The sequence below is a fragment of the Prionailurus bengalensis genome, chromosome D3 (genome assembly GCF_016509475.1).
Source record: "Prionailurus bengalensis isolate Pbe53 chromosome D3, Fcat_Pben_1.1_paternal_pri, whole genome shotgun sequence".
NCBI lineage: Eukaryota > Metazoa > Chordata > Mammalia > Carnivora > Felidae > Prionailurus > Prionailurus bengalensis.
Window position 1 is genome coordinate 8,371,436 of NC_057356.1, and position 19,144 is coordinate 8,390,579.

A 19,144-nucleotide genomic window follows, 5' to 3' on the forward strand; every position below is an offset into this window, starting at 1 on the left:
TGACGATATTTAGTATTTTTCTGATCTTTCTAAATGGCATGTTCTAGTTTCCTAGAATAGTGCACCTATTGTACTTGAGATTTGTCTGTGTGATACACGTGCTTCATCTTTACTGCCACGTGGGTGGTTTTGTGTTTTGTTTGGTAAAAAAATAATACAGAAGAATTTGAAGTCCCCTTTGTGCCACTTCCCTCCGAAGTCTCTTCGGTAAGCTCATTCACCGGTTGTACGTTTCCCAGGTGAAGTGCATTTTGTGACACCAATTTGTAAAAGTGAAAATTCTCTGTGCCCAGAAGCCCAAGGCTCCATTCATTGCCCTTGCTTCAGGACAGCGAAGCCTTTGTTGGGGTGCGTGTGTGAGGTGATGGCAGGTGTGCAGAAACCAGTTCTCGCTTTCCCTTTCAGACCGGGGATGGCGTGAATGATGCTCCCGCCCTGAAGAAATCGGAGATTGGCATTGCCATGGGCTCTGGCACGGCAGTGGCTAAAACCGCCTCTGAGATGGTCCTGGCCGACGACAACTTCTCCACCATTGTGGCTGCTGTCGAGGAGGGGCGGGCGATTTACAACAATATGAAGCAGTTTATCCGCTACCTCATCTCTTCGAATGTGGGGGAAGTTGTCTGGTGGGTCCCTGCGAAAGAGCACTTGTAGTCTTTTTTCTAAAATTGGCTTGGGTGAACCAGTTTTCCAGATTTGTTCATGTGGCAGCAGCTTTGGTCTTTGTGCAGGAGTCGGGAGGGAGGAGTGAGAGGAAGGAAGGTAGAGGTTCATTTGGCTCACGGGAGAGCTGTCTTTGGCTGTCTTGGGCGGTGAAGGATGCCCTAGAACATAGAAATGAGTTTAACTATGGCCTTCTAACATTTTACTTTAACTCAAAATTAGGTATACTGAGTGTTTGATGATGGCCAAAAAAAGTTATTTCAAGCAGTCATTGTTACTGTCCATTGATTGTGGGAGGAGGAGAGGGTACTAATGCTATTTAAATAGTGGCCAAAAATAATTTGGGGTCTTTCTCTTTCTTTGGGTGGAAACAGTATTTTCCTGACTGCAGCCCTTGGATTTCCTGAGGCTTTAATTCCTGTCCAGCTGCTCTGGGTCAATCTGGTGACAGACGGCCTGCCTGCCACCGCACTGGGGTTTAACCCACCTGATCTGGACATCATGAACAAACCACCCCGGAACCCAAAGGAACCACTGATCAGCGGATGGCTCTTTTTCCGTTACCTAGCTATTGGCTGTGAGTAGTTTTTTATATTCTTGATTTAAAAAAAAATTTTTTTTAATGTTACTTATTTTTGAAAGAGCATGAGCAGGGGAGGGGCCAAGAGAGAGCGAGACACAGAATCCCAAGCAGGCTCCAGGCTCTCAGCTGCCAGCACAGAGGCCCAACGTGGGGCTTGAACTCACAAGCTGTGAGATCATGACCTGAGCTGAAGTCGGATGCTTAACTGAGAGCCACACAGGCGCCCCTATGTTGTTTATGTTTAAACGTAATCTTCATAAGCCAAAGTTTTGTAAATTCATCCCTTAACACACATTTTTTTCTTCTATCCCCATATTAGGGTAGCAAAAAATGGAGTTCAGTAAACTGTACGTCCAGTTTACAGGAAAGTTAGTCCCTTGTTTTAGCATCCTTATCATCCCTTGGGACTTTGTGAATGAGATTTTCAGATTTAATCTAAGGGCAAAGGGATATAGGGGTGAGTCAGGGTCAGGCCTTACATCCCCAAGCTCTGAAACTAAGCCCTGCTTCCCCTGAGTAGAGAAGGGTGATGTGCATTGATCTGCAGAGGTTGGTAAACACACAGGAGCCTCGACCACAGGTCATGTTCCTCTACATACATTGTTTCTGTAGACTTCATGCTCTTGGCCCAGCTGCTGATTCTTGTGCCCCAACTTTAGAAAAGTGAGGCCTACAGAGTTTAAATAACTTCCCTGGGGTTCCGTAGGAAGGTGTTTTGGTTTTGTTTTAATAAGTTCGCATGATTTAAAATTCAAAAAGGACACTGGCATAGCGTGAGAAGGTTCTCAGTGAGTCAGTTGCCCTCCAGCATTGGGTTTTTCATGTGCCCTCCCAGAAATAAGTCTAGCAAACAGATCTATTTCATGTATTTATTTTCATAAGTGTTGGCGTGCTGTAAACACCTGTGTGCTGAACCCTGTCTCCGTGTACCTTTTCCTGTTTGCTGGGAGTTGCCACAATGGTGTGTGTAGAGCTGCTTTGTCCCCATGTACCAGCTCTCTCATTCCTGCCCATAGCTGCCAGGTTAGGGGATGCACCTGTGTCGTGGTGGTGGGTGCTGCTGCATCGGCACCATCTTCACAGTGTCCAGTCCCTTGTTCTCCACTACCCCGTTGCTTTGTAGTAAACTTGTTGAGTTCAGAACTGATAGGTTGGGAGGGAGGGTGGTCCCAGAATCAGCTCTGGGTTTTTGGCATGTTGCCTGTGTTCTGCACTAACTGCTCTGACAGCATTTCCACGTAAAGGTTCTGCAAGGCCTTTGATAGAGCAAATAAGCTTACACCTGGGAGCATCAGTTTCCCTAAAAGTCCTGGGTGCTGTGATCTGAGCCAACACAGCAAGGGCTTACATAGCGTATGTGTGTACCTGCTGCCAGTTAGAGAAGGCATGGCTGTCGTCGAGGTCCCTGCCAGTTGCAGTATTTCCTTTTTCTCATAAACTCTGGAGGAAAAGTTGCCTGGTTTTTCTGTACCAGACACCCCTCTCCTTGCAGAGACCCACCGTCAGCTGCTTGGGCTATGTGAGTGAGCAGTTGCTAGTGGCAGCAAAGCTCTCCAGTGCCATCGACAAACCAGGTCTCATCTCTGCGGGGGATTGGCCTGTGAGGCAGAGCCCGCAGTATAAGCTGTGGGCTGCAAACCCTGCCTGTGTCTGTTACCAGGTTACGTTGGCGCTGCTACTGTGGGTGCTGCCGCGTGGTGGTTTATTGCTGCCGACGGGGGTCCAAGGGTGTCCTTCTACCAACTGGTACGTATCCACCTTTCTTTCCTGTACCTTAGAGGCAAAGCATAAGATTGCCCTTGAGTTTTTGTGGTTTCGGTGCCTACCAGATCATCTTAATGCATAAATAATAAACAGTTGCATCTAAGATTATTCTGAAGGACCAGGGCTTCTCTGGTGGATGGACTGAGATCTCCTGTGGGTCTGTGTTCTGAGATTTACTGTGTCACTGGGGCATGGACCTTGGAAATGGACTTGGCTGATCAGGAACTTGAATGGGTGTTTGTTGCAGAGCCACTTCCTACAGTGTAAAGATGACAACCCGGACTTTGAAGGAGTGGATTGTGCAATCTTTGAGTCCCCGTACCCGATGACAATGGCGCTGTCTGTTCTAGTAACCATAGAGATGTGTAACGCCCTCAACAGGTCAGTGAGTCCTCCACAGGCTGGGGCGAGAGCTCCCCCAGCCAGGGCCTAGGGGAACTGTGTGTCCTGCTTGATGGAGGATCTCAGGAAAGCTCCTCCCTCCAGAAAGAAAAGAGAACAAGCAGCACCGGTTTTAAAAGCTTAAGTCGTCATCACCTCCAGGAAGTAGTGGGAGTGTTTAACCACACATTCTTTATGAGACAGCAGAGGCCAAAAATAGGGACTTCAGAGCCCCTATACGCCAATGCCCACAGGGAAGGTGCTCTTGCTCTTTAGCAGTGAGATAAATGGTATCATCCAATTAAGCCCATGACAAAAATGGAAATCCCAAAATAGCATTAAGCATCAAGGGCAATTGATAGCATCTTGGAGTCCACTGAAATCATCTGTGCCGAAAGAAGCCTAGATTTAAAATTGGAAGTTTGTCCTACATTTGAGCATTCTTCTTTAATTTTGCCACAGTAGAAACTTCACTCAAAAGAATTGGGTCAGTGGGCAATGCCAAGTTAGCCACTATCCTATTAAAGCATAGCTCCGAATGGTCTTTGTCACTTGTAACAAAGGTGTTTGCCTTTTGGACAGGCATGTGTCATGTCCCTCTCCTTGTTCTGCAGCTTGTCTGAAAACCAGTCTCTGCTGAGGATGCCCCCTTGGGAGAACATCTGGCTCGTGGGCTCCATCTGCCTGTCCATGTCGCTCCATTTCCTCATCCTCTACGTGGAACCTTTGCCAGTAAGCGGTGGCGGGACCAGAACCGAGCTGGGGTCTAACTGCCTGTCCTGCAAGTTTGGGAACTTGACAAAGCTTCTTTGTATTTCAGCTTATTTTCCAGATCACACCGCTGAACTTGACCCAGTGGCTGATGGTGCTGAAAATCTCCTTGCCTGTGATTCTAATGGATGAGACACTCAAGTTTGTGGCCCGCAACTACCTGGAACCTGGTAAAGAGTGTGTGCAGCCTGCCACCAAATCCTGCTCGTTCTCGGCATGCACCGATGGGATTTCCTGGCCGTTTGTGCTGCTCATAATGCCCCTGGTGATCTGGGTCTATAGCACAGACACTAACTTTAGTGATATGTTCTGGTCTTGACTGACAGTTTTACATAAAGAAGATGTTTAACTTAATCAATTAATTTTTTTATTGTTTAAAGCAACTGTCTATTTCTGCTGAATTTTCACATGAACATACTGGCTGGTGAAGGAGATTTCATACTCTAGATTTTGTTTTGCTTTTTCTGACTCCAGTGGGGCAAGATTTTCCTTTTTTATACACATAATTAAAGTGTCCATTGACATGTACAGAGAACTAACACTATTTTATGCAAATATTTTTTTGTAGATGAAAAAGCATGTACAGTGTTCTGTTTAATACTCATCCTTGTATAAAAAAAATAGTTGAGCCAGCAGACATTGTCAGCAAATTAATTGGCAGCAGATTTTAGGAAATGAATGTGTGTGGTTTTTTTTTCTAAAACTAAATAGCATGTATTGTGTCTTCTGCATGATCATCTGGATTTAATCTGAGATCACAGTCTAATTTTTATTCATAAGCCAATTTTTCTGCACTGAGCAGAGTACTGCTACCTCAGTCAGTATTTTTTGGTTTGCCACTCCCCTCACCCCCTGTGGCCCCCATTCACTTCCACCCCCACCCCCCACACTCCCAGCCCCGCTCGGCTGCTTCTCCTGTAGGGTTTTGATGGTTCTGTTTACATCAGTCTTAACAAGAGGTATGCCTGTTCTCGCTTGTGCAGAAAACATTGTTCCAGATACAATCGACTGGGTTCATGTCCCCCCACGTAGTTTTTAAGGTTATTTATTTAAATGTCTAATGTATTTTATTGTAACAGACATTGTTTTGCCAACATTGCCTATTTCAGTGGCACTTCACAATCTAGTTTAAAAGGAAAATAAAACATTTTAAATGGACAGAAAAATAACTGTCTTGTTTTTAACTTTTAAGTGGCTTAGCTTGAACTATCTAACAGCCGTGTCCAATTTTCTCTTAAGTTCTTAGCTCAGAACTTTAGCTTTACTGTGCTCTAGGGGAAGAAAGATCCTGTTCTGCTGCATAGGTAGTTGTAGGAGTTCATGTATATGTACCAGTTGTCATCTGTGATACTTTTTATGCAAGTTTCTGCTGGCCTGTTGTAGCCTGGTGTAGAGAACATAAGGGCGCGTGCGTGCGTGTGTGTGTGTTTTTGTAAAATCTGTAAATAGCACATGACCAAATGAACATATTGTATAGAACTATTTTTATTTGAATGTGGCACTAACCAACACCATGTTACTATGATAAATGTTTGCGCATGTTCGAGATCAGTCTTACCAACAGTGTGTAAGCCATTAACTGTCCTAACTATGGTGTTTTCCTCCAATGCCTTCCAACATCATCAACTAACGTGAGTATTCCCTGGAATCCAGATGCTTTAGCCTAAAGGTGACTGCCACCGAGTGAGCTAGCTGTGTGACATGAAAAAGCCCCTTGTGTCATGCACTGCTGTGCTCTGTGACAGTCTCTGAGTGCAGCAAGTGTACGATGCGTGGTACCTGTGCACACGGGGCCTGGGTTAGCTGACGCGAGGTGTGACATCTGTAGGCTCCATGCGCTGCCTTAGTCAGTGGCACAGTCGGATGTCAGGGAGAGCCTGGGGAGAGAGAAGCTCGTTTTGCTTTGGTCCAACTTACAGGCTGAGAGAATGCTGCCTTTGCTAATGCCAAGATAAGGACTCTCAAAAACTTGTGGTTCTTTGGTCTTTACTAGCTGCAAGGATTCATCCAAGAACCTTGCTACCTGGTTCATTAAAAAGCAAAAATCTAGTGAAAGCAAATAGTTGAACCAGTCAGTTCGTGTATCCAATAGGTTGGTCTCAAGTAGGCCACCTCTTTTCACCTTCTGGATCCTATCCTTTGCAGCTGGGACTTGTCTTCTCTCTCTCCAGGGTACGTTAAAGCAGAGTTATTTAGGGCATGGCTCTGCTAGCAACCAGCCTTGTCCGTGAGCCAGGGCGAAGGAGGCCTAAGCAGGAGCTCCCTCCCCATGAGGCCCTGAGTGTTCCTGTGAAGGCTCTGGAGGCCCAGATTTGGGACCAGCCAAAAGATGTGATGTAAAGGCTTCCAGTTTGGGGGAGAGTTGGTGGGAATCCTCAAGCGGGGCAGGGTACTGCCAACTTGCAAGGTCCGAGTGTAAGGGGACAGAAGTCCCATCCTAACTGCATGAGGTCTCTGAGAAAGGGAGGTTGGTCGGTTTGGCAGAGCGTGTAACAGGGAAGAGGATGGGTTTTGCCAGTTTCGGCATCATGAGGCCTAAAAAGGACCAAATGCAAGGAGTGTGCCTTGGCTGCAAACCAGAACAGGATGTCTGAGCTTGTTGGGTGGTGTGCTATTCAATGGAAACCAAACTTACCCAATAGTCAGCTTTTCCTGACTTGGTTCCTCGAAGTAGTAGCCTTTACAAAAGAAGTTAAATGTTGTTTGCTGCTGTCGGAGAAATACACAGCTCCAGATCAGCCTGGGCGGGCTGTTGCCTTGTGGTTTCTCAGCTTCGGGCCCATCCAGCCTGGAGGCAGTTTCAGCACCCGCTTCCCTCAGCCCAGGCAGCTAGGAGCATCCCCTTGTGCCCTCTGCTTCAGGCTTTGCCACATCAGCGCCTCCTCAGCAGTTGTACTGTTGTGGACGCATCCAGGGCCTCGGGCCTCCCACAGTGAGGGGCAGGTGCCCAGACCAGACCCATCCTCACCCAGCACCTGCAGGAAATTCCCAGGCGGCCTCTGCTTTTGCCACCATCAGTACTGGTGTCCTTTTCAGACCTACCAGAACTTGTTCGTGTTCTCACCAATGGGCAGGTAGGCCTTGCACGGCTTCTTGGTTAGGCCTTTGCCTAAAAGATGGCAACATCACACATCCTCCAGGCGCTCATCTGCACAGTGCAGGTGATACTTTCTATAGAGAGCTGCGTGAGCTCACAGAAAAGCAGGGCGAGTGCCAGCCTCCCCGCAAGCAGCTGCTATCACATCACCCTCAGACAGGGGCCTCAGCTCCCTGAATGTCCTTTAGGTGGCAGACCTTCTGGAATATGAGACCACAGGCATTAGCTCGGGGTCTGTAAAACGGCTCCCCACTGCCTAGAGCCAGAGGGGTCTGCAGCGCCCATGGGCTAAGTCGGCCAAATCAGCTGTTGCCTTTTTAACATAACCACCAATTTTGTCAAAGCCACCACCGCTCAGCCAGCCACAGGAATGGGGTGGGGAGGAAGGGGAGGTAGAGGCTTCACACTCAGCCGCACTGCTCGCCTGTGTGTCACCCTCCTTACTGTCCACACTGCTAACCGAGAATTCTTTCCCCTCTTGCCCATTGCCCTTCCGCGTCTGAAGCAAGAATGTGTCTGCCTGGTGGGGTTCTTCCATGAGCCAGGGTGGCCTTTGCTCTGTAGCCAGGCGACATGAAGGGTTTGTACCAAGCCAGTGCTTCTGGCTGCTGCCTGATGTAGGCAGCACCTCAGGGACAGTTAATCAGAAATGCTGGTCTTGAAATCTTAAAAAAATCAAACTGAACATTCCTTTTCACCATTCCTTGTCACTATTAATCTTAAATGGTTATTCTAACATTTCCTCCCCATATTTCATAAAGCTGATTTCCTCTCTCTTTCCTTTTCAGCAATACTGGAGTAACCGCTTCCTAAACCATTTTGCAGAAATATAAGGGTGTTCGGTTGCGTGCATGTGCGTTTTTAGCAACACATCTACCAGCCCTCTGCATGATTGATGTTGGGGGAAAAAGAAAAGTAGAAAAAAGTCCCCAACTCATTGTGTGTTATGTGGAGGAAACGTGTATTACCAACGGGTTTAGCTTTTAAATCAAAATAATTACAAATGTACAATTTAGCTTAATGAATCAGAAAGCCTCTCCAGCGAACTTTGGTTTCTTTGCTGCAAGAAGACTGAGGTTTTGAAACCTTATCTAAGAACTTAGAAGCCATCAGCCAAGTCTCCATATTTCTCTGTGCAAAATGTCATAGCTTATATAAATGTACAATATTCAATTGTAATGCATGCCTTCAGTTGTAAGTAGCTAGATTTCTCTATGGTGTCATTTAAACATGCTACTTTTTAATTGGCTCTGTACAGTTTGCTTATTTATAAATTTATTGAAAACACTGCAGGTGTTGAAAGGTTAAAACGTAGGCCTCCAGTTCATAACTTCAGTTATTTTTTTTGAGTGTGCAAACGGCTATTTTGCACTGTATTAAATGTAACTTATTTAATGAAATCAGAAGCAGTAGACAGATGTTGGTGCAATACGGATATTGTGATGCATTTATCTTAATAAAATGCTAAACGTCAATTTATCACAACGCATGTTTGACTTTAGACTGTAAATAGAGATCAGTTGTTTATTTCTGTGCTGGTATAGCAACAAGCATTGCACAGACATGGTTTCAGGTAAATAAATCTATTCTACGATAAGTTCACAGTGTGGTGCTGAGTGTTCTCATGCAGGAGGGGTGGGTGATATGCACTGAGGGCCTCCAGTCTTGCACCCTGAAGAGTTTTGGCTTCCACTGGGGGAAGGTCTTAGACTTGACTTTCTGGGTAGGAGAGCCAAGTGGTAGGAGGTCTGCTTGTATGACACGAGATCTGCAAAATGGTCTCCCTTCAAGTATGGGGAAAGCCGAATGTGAATGTCTTATTGTTGGGGTTTTCAAAGATAGTTGTCAGCAGCTTGGAGGATGTACCAATGGAGAGATGCTTCTAATACTGTTCAGATGGCAAATGTAAAATCCTACACTTCTGTGAACAGATCAACAAATGCTAGCGTTCACCCATTTGATGGTTACTTAGTGCTCCTCTACCAGGCACAGGGTTGGGGTGGGGTGTTTCTCGAATTTCCTAATTTCCCTAAGATGAGTTGTTTTTTAAAGTGTTTTTTTGATAGAGAGCAAGCCGGGGAAGGGCAGAGAAAGGGAGAGAGAGAATGCCAAGCAGCCTCCGCACCAATGCCGCCGAGCCTGATACAGTGCCCGAACCACAAACCACGAGATCATGACGAGCCAAAACCAAGAGTCAGATGCTTAACCACCCAGGTGCCACCCCCCCCACCCCCGCAGAGGATTCTTATGTTGTGAAAAACAAAACAAAAACAGGCAAGGATAGATGATACTATAAACCTAATAATACAAGTCCTAGCAACTACAGATATGAAGGAAACATTTGATAAAATTTTTCATTTTTTACTTAAAAAAACAGTGTCCATAATTGCTGGAAAATAAACCACAAGTACTGACACGACCAGAATTATACTCACCATCCACTATTGCTAACTAAGCACTGTCTGGACGGTCACTGTAATCCGGCAAGAGAAGGGACAATGCCTAGGAGTGAACAGAAAGCCCCGAGAGTCTTACTAGATCAATGGTAGTATCTTGTTCATAGGAAAGTTGAATAACTCAGGGGGAATGAACATCTTGAGATAGATGATACATAATTCATGGGTTAGTGATAAATACTAGCACACATTTTAGTCAAACAGACTGATTCTAACAAACATGAAGGAAGAAAAAGAATAGCAAGGATGTGCACCAAACCCCTCAAACATCAAAGCTCCAGCCTTTGCTCAATTTGGAAAGGTGGCACTTCAGCTTAGTAGGTTAAGGTTGGGTTATTCACTATGTCACTGGTCATCTTGAAAAACACACAGCTGTATCCCTTGTACTCAGTTGCAAATGGATCAAAAGATCTGAAAAATGAAACTATGCCCCCAAAAGAAAAATAGCTAAATGACATAAGAAGAAAACCTGAATGGCTTATAAATATGAGAAGATGTTCAGCCCCAATGGCGAAATCACAAGGAGCTAGCATTTCATGCCTGGCAGCTGACAAGGCGGCGGTCTTTACCCTGCAGAACAAATACCCCACAGTGAACTTAGGGATGTCCTCACCATCCAGCCCAGCAGGCCCACTCCCATGCCTACCTCAGAGAATCCCTCCCGTGTGCTGCAAGAGCCACACCAGCATGTTTGTAAAAGCACTGGAGACAACCTCAGTGACCAACAGCAGGAAAACCAAGAAGTGCCTCTGAGACATGTTCACATCACTCAGCAGCAATGAAAATGAGTAAACTGGAACAGCAGATAGCGACAGAAATCTCCCTGCACAGTGGAAACCAAGTGTAGTGTATACAAAGTTCAAAATACGCACTTAGGTGCTACGTATGTGGGTGTACGGTATGCCTGTTTGCATGTCTGGGGTTTTTGAAGAAAACCACACGAAGTACTCGGAGAGAACATGGAAGATGAGAAGGCTTTCCATGCATGACAATCCCAGGAGAAAAGAGAGAAACGGACCATGTATAAAGGTAAACGTGGACCAAGATACACCTCTCTAGAGTTAGGAAAACAGATTTGCTGTGCCTACCACAAAGAGCAAATTCCCTTCACATGACTGGCAAAATTCAAAGGTTGACAGCTACTGGTCTCTCCCTTGCAGCTGGTATCAGGAAACCGTATTTGTGCATATGATGAGCATGTAAACTGGCTCAGTCTTTGGAGGAGGGCAACTTGACGAATGAGATTTTTAAACGTCCATACCCTTGGATCAAGTACTCGCTTCAGTGAAATCCTGCCACGTGTTCACAGAAACAATGTAATCCTGCTGCAGGATTGTGTAGCAAGAAATTGGAAATAGCCTGGATGGCCATCAATAGGCAAAATGTTCAATAAGAACATTAGTACCATGGAATATTATGCAGCCTTCAAAAAACACGAGGTAGATCTGTGTGAATGAGCAAGGAAAGATGTCCAAGAGATGTCTGCCAGTGAAACATGAAAGTACAGAACAGTTTGTATAATACTCTGTCATTCGTTTTTTTAAAAAACAGGAGGAAGTTAACAGGTTCCAGTCATAATGGTTACTGAGAATAACTGATAGTGATACAGATGGCGGATGGTGGGAACCAGTTTTCTCATGTTGGTTACAGATAAGCCAGGGGAGAGGGCTAGAATGATTCATGTGGTAATGAATTACACTTGGAGACACCAGTATAAGATCCTGTTTCACTTGATATTGATATAGATGATCCTGTATAGAAACACTTCTAGTTATGTGTATATAAGCACATGTACCTCACACCATCAACTGAGAGGGCCGGGAAGCAAGGACACTGCAGCAGCAATGAGCATACTTAGCTTCAGGTTTCTGATATCATTTCTCCAATGAAAGGAACCAGGAATCAAATCTGCTTAGAAAAAAGATGGGAGTCTAGGGCCAGGGCAGAAAATGTACAACACACACCTGGAGAACACTGTAGTGTCAGGAAGTGCAGATGGGCTTAAAAAACAACAACACGTCAATGATCAAAGACGAGGTTGTGTCAAAGGGACACAGGAACTAACTGAAAACGTTCTGCATGGCCAAAGCTAAAACAATTTCAGCAACAAAATAAAGTAGGACTAGATTATCATAAAATAAATATCCATCAGTCTCTAGTGACATAAGCAGGAGAGACTAGAAATCTCCCATGCAGAAGAAATCCAAGCAGCTTCTGCAGAGAACTCTGCCCTTAGGGAGGCGAACCATAACTCCAGTTCCTTAAGTGTGAGCTATGCACAGTGACCGCGTTCCCTGGAGTACATACAAGTGTGGACGAGGGAGAAGTTAACCCACAGTGCAGAAACCTAACAGACACTACCTCAGCCAAGTGATGTCATTCAAGAGCATGTGCCCTGGATGTGAAGTGAGGAGAATGGCATTTTACCTGTGGTCTTCCCCCCCCCCCAAAAAAAAAAAACACATAACCTCAGTCTAATCAAAGAGAAAACACCTGACAAATCCCAAAGACAGACTGCAAAATACCTGACCTGTACTCCTTAAAATTGCTGAGATCATCAAAAACAAGGAAAATCTGAGAAGAGAAACTATCATAGCCAAGAGGAGCCTAAGGACACAGGACAACTGAATAATACAGGATCCTGGATGAGATCCTGGAACAGAAAGAGGCAAAAACTAAAATCTGAATGAACTATGGATCTCAGTTAATAGTAACATAAATACTGGTTCATAATATGTAAGTACTGTGACAAATATCATGTAAAATGTTAGTAACAGGGGAAACTGGGTCTGGGTCATAAAAGAACCCTCCGTACCATGTGCTCAATTTTTCCATGTCTATAAATATTCTAAAATAAATAGTTTATTTTAAAAAGCTGAGATAAATATTTTTTTACTCTTTATAGGAGCATCAAAGAACTACAAGAGAGTACAGAACTTCCGGGCCAAAATCTAAGCAGCAGCAAGGAGAATCAGAATATCCAAGGTCTCTTTTCCCCTTGTGGCATCTACCTCTCCAAATAAGCTAAGCTGTGAAAATGAGCAGGGGTTTTGAGAGCTCGCAGAGTAGAAAAGGCAAAGTCAAAATCCAGGGCCCAGCAAAAGTGAGAAGTCTCATAGGACACTAAGCTGTGGCCCCAAAGGGCTAACACCTTAGGATAAAGGCAAACCAGATAATAAACCTGCCTTCCTTCCCCGAAACAAAGGGCTGCAGGCCCTGCCGTGGTACCAAGCAGAACCAGAAAAATACCCACCCCTAGAAGGGGGTGTAAACACTCGCTATGGAGGATCTGCAGCCTCGAGGCATGAATTTGAGTCACAGGCAGTATCCCTGAGCCCCAGGCAGAAATAAGTGTAAATCCTCCCTAGAGGAATATGCACCTTGGTTTTATGTCTTGGAAGATCTATGCAACTATTTTACCAAGTGGCCTATAGTAAAAGCTCACCAAATACACAACAAGGTACCATGAGGGAGAAGCAGCAGGGAGAAACACACACTAGAGACCGACCCAGACTTCACATATTAGAAATATTAGAGATCAAAAAACACCCCCTGGTTTATTTTGTTTCAAAAGAATAAACCTACTCGAAAATCTGCAGGAGACAGGAAATTCTAAAGAAATGAACATATAGCAGATATGAAAATCAAATGGAATCCTAGAAATGAGAAGTACAATCACAGAAATTAAAAACTGCATGGATGGGTGTGGCATCAGAGTAGACACAGCAAAATAACAAATGAAGAGGAAGACAGATAAGAAGTTAACCAGGGGCACCTGGGTGTCTCAGTCTGCTAAACATCCAACTCTCAATTTCAGCCCAGGTCATCATCTCATGGTTTGTGAGTTTGAGCCTCAAATCAGGCTCTGCGTGACTGCATGCAGCCTACTTGGGATTCTCTTTCTCCCTCCCTCTCTCTCTGCCCCTCCCTAACTCATGCACACATGCAAGCCCTCTTTCTCTCTCTCTCTCTCTCTCTCTCCCCTCAAAATAAATGAATAAACTTAAAAATTTTTTTAATTTTTTTTTTCAACGTTTATTTATTTTTGGGACAGAGAGAGACAGAGCATGAACGGGGGAAGGGCAGAGAGAGAGGGAGACACAGAATCGGAAACAGGCTCCAGGCTCTGAGCCATCAGCCCAGAGCCCGACGCGGGGCTCGAACTCACGGACCACAAGATCGTGACCTGGCTGAAGTCAGACGCTTAACCGACTGCGCCACCCAGGCGCCCCAAAAAGAAATTTTAATTAAAAAAATGATTAACCAGAATGCAGCAGAGAAAAAGAAAATATAGAAGAAAGATTAAAATACCTGCAAGATAGACTGAAAAGCTGACAAAGTCAAACATACATTTCATCATAGTTTCAAATGACAAAAGTATGAGAAGGGTATTATTTGAAGAGATAATGACTGAGAATTTTCTAGAGCCGATAAAAGACAGTCTACAGATGCAAGAATGCCAACAAATCCCAAACAGGATAAATAAAAAGAAATCCTGCCCCAGACATGGTATATTGAACTGCACAAAATCTAAGACAAAGAGAAAATCTTAAAAGCAGCAGAGTAAAAAAAGAGACATTACCTTTACCTTCACAGGAGGGAGTGACACCGCTGACTTCACAGTATCAGTAGAGGCCAGGAAACTGTGGAAGGACAGCTTCACAGGATGAAAGAAATTACTGGCAACCCCTAGATTCTAAACCTGGAAAAAAAAACATACACTATTTAAAGAATCAAGGTAAAATAAAGAGCTTTTCAGACCAACAAGAACTGTGCTTCACCCACAGACTCTCACACTAAGGGAATTTCTAGATGGGGGCAGAGGTAATTGCCCTAAGTGACCTGCGGCCTCTGTGACGCAGGACCCACGGAGAAGATACTGGCCAGCTTCAGATGCAGATACACCGGTAAGTATGTTGCTATTCCTCGGGTGAACAGAAGACAGAGAGAGGCAACACTAACAAATCAACAGAAGGAGAAAATGAAAGAACAAATAGGACAATAGGAGCTGACAGGAAATCCCAAATATAATTCATAACTCTCTACGAATATCCTAGATGTGTTATTTCTGTCACAGCTATTGCTGAAAGAGGGATTTCAGCCTGACCCAGATGTTCCTGTTTTGAAAAACAATCTGTGCCTCTAACGTGATTCCCTGAAGCACCGAAGAGACACAAACCCATCCAGAACTCTGCTAGGAACGTTGGGGAAGCTAAATTGGTCGCTTTTCCACCAAAATTAGCAGAAATTATAAAACACATTTTGTAATTTCGAAACTACTCAAAATTACTTCATTTAGGACTAAAAATATACAAAATTTAACATTTATTACCTCTTTGGTATTTATAAATCATGACCTGTTAAGAAAGTTTTTTTCCATTGAAAATTGTTTACTTTTTAAATAAACTCTGCTGATGAACTAGCCAACTACAAAAAGGGGGGTGATATACACACAAGCTTTGGCAACTTAAGATTATTTCTAGAAAAATACACAAAAAACTATTGACTGTGGTCACTTCTACAAGAGGAAACTGGGAGAAGAAAGGCAGGCTGGGTTAATTTTACCATATGCTTTCTTGAGAATTGTGAATCTAACTTAAAAAATATATTAGAACATCTGATACTAACAATTTTATGGAAAGACAAAGCTAAAAATAGCCAAAACACAACTAAAAATAACGTCAGCGGTTCTTGTTCTTCCAAATACCAATCTCTATAAAGTTATAGTAATTAAGATAGTGCAGTGTAGGTACGGGGCTACAAAAATGACTAATGGTACAGAAGGGAGGGCACAGAGACGGGTGTGCTCCTCCAGGAACACCTGATTTGTAAAACAGCTGGCATCATAGGTTGGTGAGAAAAGTAATTTTGCAGTAACGGATGGTTATGCATGTTTAAACATAAATGGAAAAAATCAATAAAAATGGATCCCTACCTTACACCATACAAATGGGAGAATAGATTTTTGACCCTGAGATAAGGATTTCTTAAGAATTAGAAAACACAACAGGGGCGCTTGGGTGGCGCAGTCGGTTAAGCGTCCGACTTCAGCCAGGTCACGATCTCGCGGTCCGTGAGTTCGAGCCCCGCGTCAGGCTCTGGGCTGATGGCTCAGAGCATGGAGCCTGTTTCCGATTCTGTGTCTGCCTCTCTCTCTGCCCCTCCCCCGTTCATGCTCTGTCTCTCTCTGTCCCAAAAATAAATAAACGTTGAAAAAAAAATTTAATAAAAAGAATTAGAAAACACAACAATAAAGAAAAAGATTGATAATATTTAACTACATTAAAATTAAGGCCCTCTGTTAATCTGGGGCACCTGGGTGGCTCAGTTGGTTGAGCGTCTGGCTCTTGGTTTTGGCTCAGGTCATGATCTCATGGTTTGTGGGTTCAAGCCCTGAGTCAGGCTTTGCACTGACAGCACGGGGCCTGCTTGAGATTCTCTCTCCCTCTCTCTCTGCACCCCCCCCACCTCATTCTCTCTCTCTCTCAAAATGAAGAAATTTATTAAAAAAAAAAAAAAGATCCTCTGTTAATCCAAAAATACTATAAAAAGGAGGAAAAGGAAAGCCATAAACTGGAAGAAGGTATTTGCCACTCCTATTCTGAGTTATAACTAGAATATATAAAGAACTTCTGTTGAGTAAAAAGAAAACTCAATAGAAAAGTGGGGGGGGGGGGGTGGAATTCCATGGAAGAGGAAACACAAGTAGTTTGTAAATATATGAAATGGTCAAATTTGTCATAAAACAGAAAACTGTAAATTAAAATCACTGTATCATCTCACACCTACTCTATTGGAAAAAAATTGAGGATTGATAATACCAACTTCTGGTGAGAAAGTGGGACAAAGGACTGTGGTTATACCCGTAAATTTATTTCTTGGGATAACAGTGCGACAGTAACTGGTAAAACTGAACATGCACATACTCTGTATCCACCAATTCCACCTCTGGCTTTAGGCCTACAGAAATGTGCTCTTATGTGCACTAAAAGACACATCCAAGAGTAAAATAGCAGCACTGTTTGAAACAAAAAATTAGGAACTGAAATGTCCATCAATGGAAGAATAAGATGGGAGTGTTACAACCATACATTACATATTAGAACATATTATTTATATTGTCTTATGTAGCAATGAAATTATATATCACATAGCAACAAAAACTGAATGAGATATCCTACAAAATGCCTGACAGTCCTCAAAATCGTCAAGGTCATCAAAAACAAGGAAAGTCTCAGAAATTTTCACAGCCCGAGAGCCTATGGACACATGGCAACTAATGAAACATGCTATCCTGGATGGGATCCTGGAACAGAAAAAGGGCATCAGGTAAAAATTAAGAAAATTTGAATAAATTATGGACTTTTATTAACAATAATGTACCAATCCTGGTTCATTAATTATAACCAATGTACCATACCAACATAAGGAGACAGTGCGCAAGGTATACGGAAACTCTATATACTAACCACTCAATTTTTCTGTAAATCTAAAACTTTTCTAAAAACAATGTCTATTAATTATACATTAATGAGTTATAGCAGCATTAACATGAATCAATTTTTTTTTAATTTTTTTTTTCAACATTTATTTATTTTTGGGACAGAGAGAGACAGAGCATGAACGGGGGAGGGGCAGAGAGAGAGGGAGACACAGAATCGGAAACAGGCTCCATGCTCTGAGCCATCAGCCCAGAGCCTGACGCGGGGCTCGAACTCACGGACCGCGAGATCGTGACCTGGCCGAAGTCGGACGCTTAACCGACTGCGCCACCCAGGCGCCCCAACATGAATCAATTTTTAAAATAATGTTAAGCAGGGTGCTGGTGGCTCAGTTGGTTGAGCGTCCTACTCTTGGTTTCAGCTCAGGTCATGAGCTCACATCAGGCTCCAGGTCAGGCTCTGAGCTGACAGCTCAGTGCCCGCTTGGGATCTCTCTCTCTCTCTCTCTCTCTCTCTCTCTCTCTCTGCCCCTCCCCTGCTCATGAGTGCACATTCATGCTCTCTCAAAATAAACAAACATGAAAAAAAAAAATGTTAAGCAAAAGATACCATGGAAAATCAGACAGGACTCTATTTACATTAAGTTCAAGAATAAACAAATTTGGGGGCGCCTGGGTGGCTCAGTCGTTTAAGCGTCCGACTTCGGCCCGGGTCACGATCTCGCGGTCCATGAGTTCGAGCCCCGCGTCAGGCTCTGGGCTGATGGCTCAGAGCCTGGAGCCTACTTCTGATTCTGTCTCCCTCTCTCTCTGCCCCTCCCCCATTCATGCTCTGTCTCTCTCTGTCTCAAAAATAAATGTTAAAACAAAAAATTTAAAAAAAATAAAAAATAAAAAAAAAAGAATAAACAAATTTGTTTAGGATAAAAACATGGTAAAACACCTAAGAGTATTATTGTACAGGTGAGAACAATTAGTTCACCACTTGCAGGGTCAGAAAATAAAGGAAGTGTAAAAACAAAATTGAGAATGGTGGTTACCTCTGGCAAGGGGAGCAGGTGGAGGACAGAAGGAGGGAGGGAAAGGGCTGTGATCAGGTCTGAGCATGCAGGGGGCTTCTGGGATTGTAAAGCGCTCAATTTCTTGTCCTGGGTAGAGTGTACGTGTGTATTTTATCTGTTGTTTTTTAAACACTGTATGTTTTCATATACTTCTGTATGTATGCTATACTTCACAAATACACATTTTTATTTATTCATTTTTTAACATTTATTTATTTTTGAGACAGAGAGAGAGAGAGAGAGCATGAACAGGGGAGGGTCAGAGAAAGAGGAAGATACAGAATCTGAAACAGGCTCTAGGCTCTGAGCCGTCAGCACAGAGCCCGACGCGGGGCTCAAACCCACAGACTGCGAGATCATGACCTGAGCCGAAGTCAGATGCTTAACCGACTGAGCCACCCAGGTGCCCCACAAATACACATTTTTATTAAAAAATAAAATAATTACCTTTCTGGTCCCCTGGGCAGGCTCTGGGCCCTGACACACACACCAGGATGCTCTCCTGGACCTCCTTAGGGGGTCTGTCTCCAAATGGCCCTGATTCAAGGTGGCTCCCCTTGGATTCCCCTAAAGGTGAATGCATTACTGGCTTGAGTATATGCCCACTGTTCTGGAAAAAGCTCCAGATTGGAAGCAGGGGAGGTCATCTCTGTCCCTTCCCATCACATAGCACCAGGCTCAGCAAAGCAGCAGCACAGGAGTGGGAAGTGGCCTGGGCCTGCGAGGATGTTGGGTATCAGCTTGTTTCAGCTTCATAAGGATGAGGCTTCAGTCTGGGCGCCACCCAGTCTAGAGGGCACAGGCCTCTCTCAGGACAGATATCTCTGCTTGATGCCACTCCATTCAGTTCCTGGACAAAGTCCCCAGTGCCTCAGGGGACTGACATGGGAGACAGCCGGTGGTGGGACAAGCAGGTTGAGGTCATGG

General features: G+C 44.1%; 1 protein-coding gene and 1 long non-coding RNA gene across 3 annotated transcripts in view; one reads left to right on the top strand and one right to left on the bottom strand.

Moving 5' to 3' along the window:
* Window positions 1–8,856, top strand: part of ATP2A2 (ATPase sarcoplasmic/endoplasmic reticulum Ca2+ transporting 2) — a 58,386-nt gene extending 49,530 nt beyond the window's left edge. The window contains exons 15-21 of one of the 2 annotated variants that reach the window (XR_006293863.1): window positions 406–626; window positions 1,038–1,240; window positions 2,907–2,992; window positions 3,258–3,391; window positions 4,006–4,123; window positions 4,212–5,793; window positions 8,048–8,856. Coding sequence is in view for 1 of the 2 variants with exons in the window: in XM_043557554.1 (XP_043413489.1) it covers window positions 406–626; window positions 1,038–1,240; window positions 2,907–2,992; window positions 3,258–3,391; window positions 4,006–4,123; window positions 4,212–4,332; window positions 8,048–8,061 (897 nt within the window). In the remaining variant the exon portion in view is untranslated. The remainder of the gene's footprint in view (window positions 1–405; window positions 627–1,037; window positions 1,241–2,906; window positions 2,993–3,257; window positions 3,392–4,005; window positions 4,124–4,211; window positions 5,794–8,047) is intronic. The other variant, XM_043557554.1, reaches the window with a different exon arrangement.
* On the bottom strand, window positions 5,630–15,717 carry LOC122470206. Its single transcript, XR_006293864.1, has 2 exons — window positions 14,298–15,717; window positions 5,630–9,761 (listed from the first exon to the last, which is right to left on the bottom strand). It is a non-coding gene; the product is annotated as an uncharacterized LOC122470206 (long non-coding RNA).
* Between the last annotated feature and the right edge of the window lie 3,427 nt (window positions 15,718–19,144).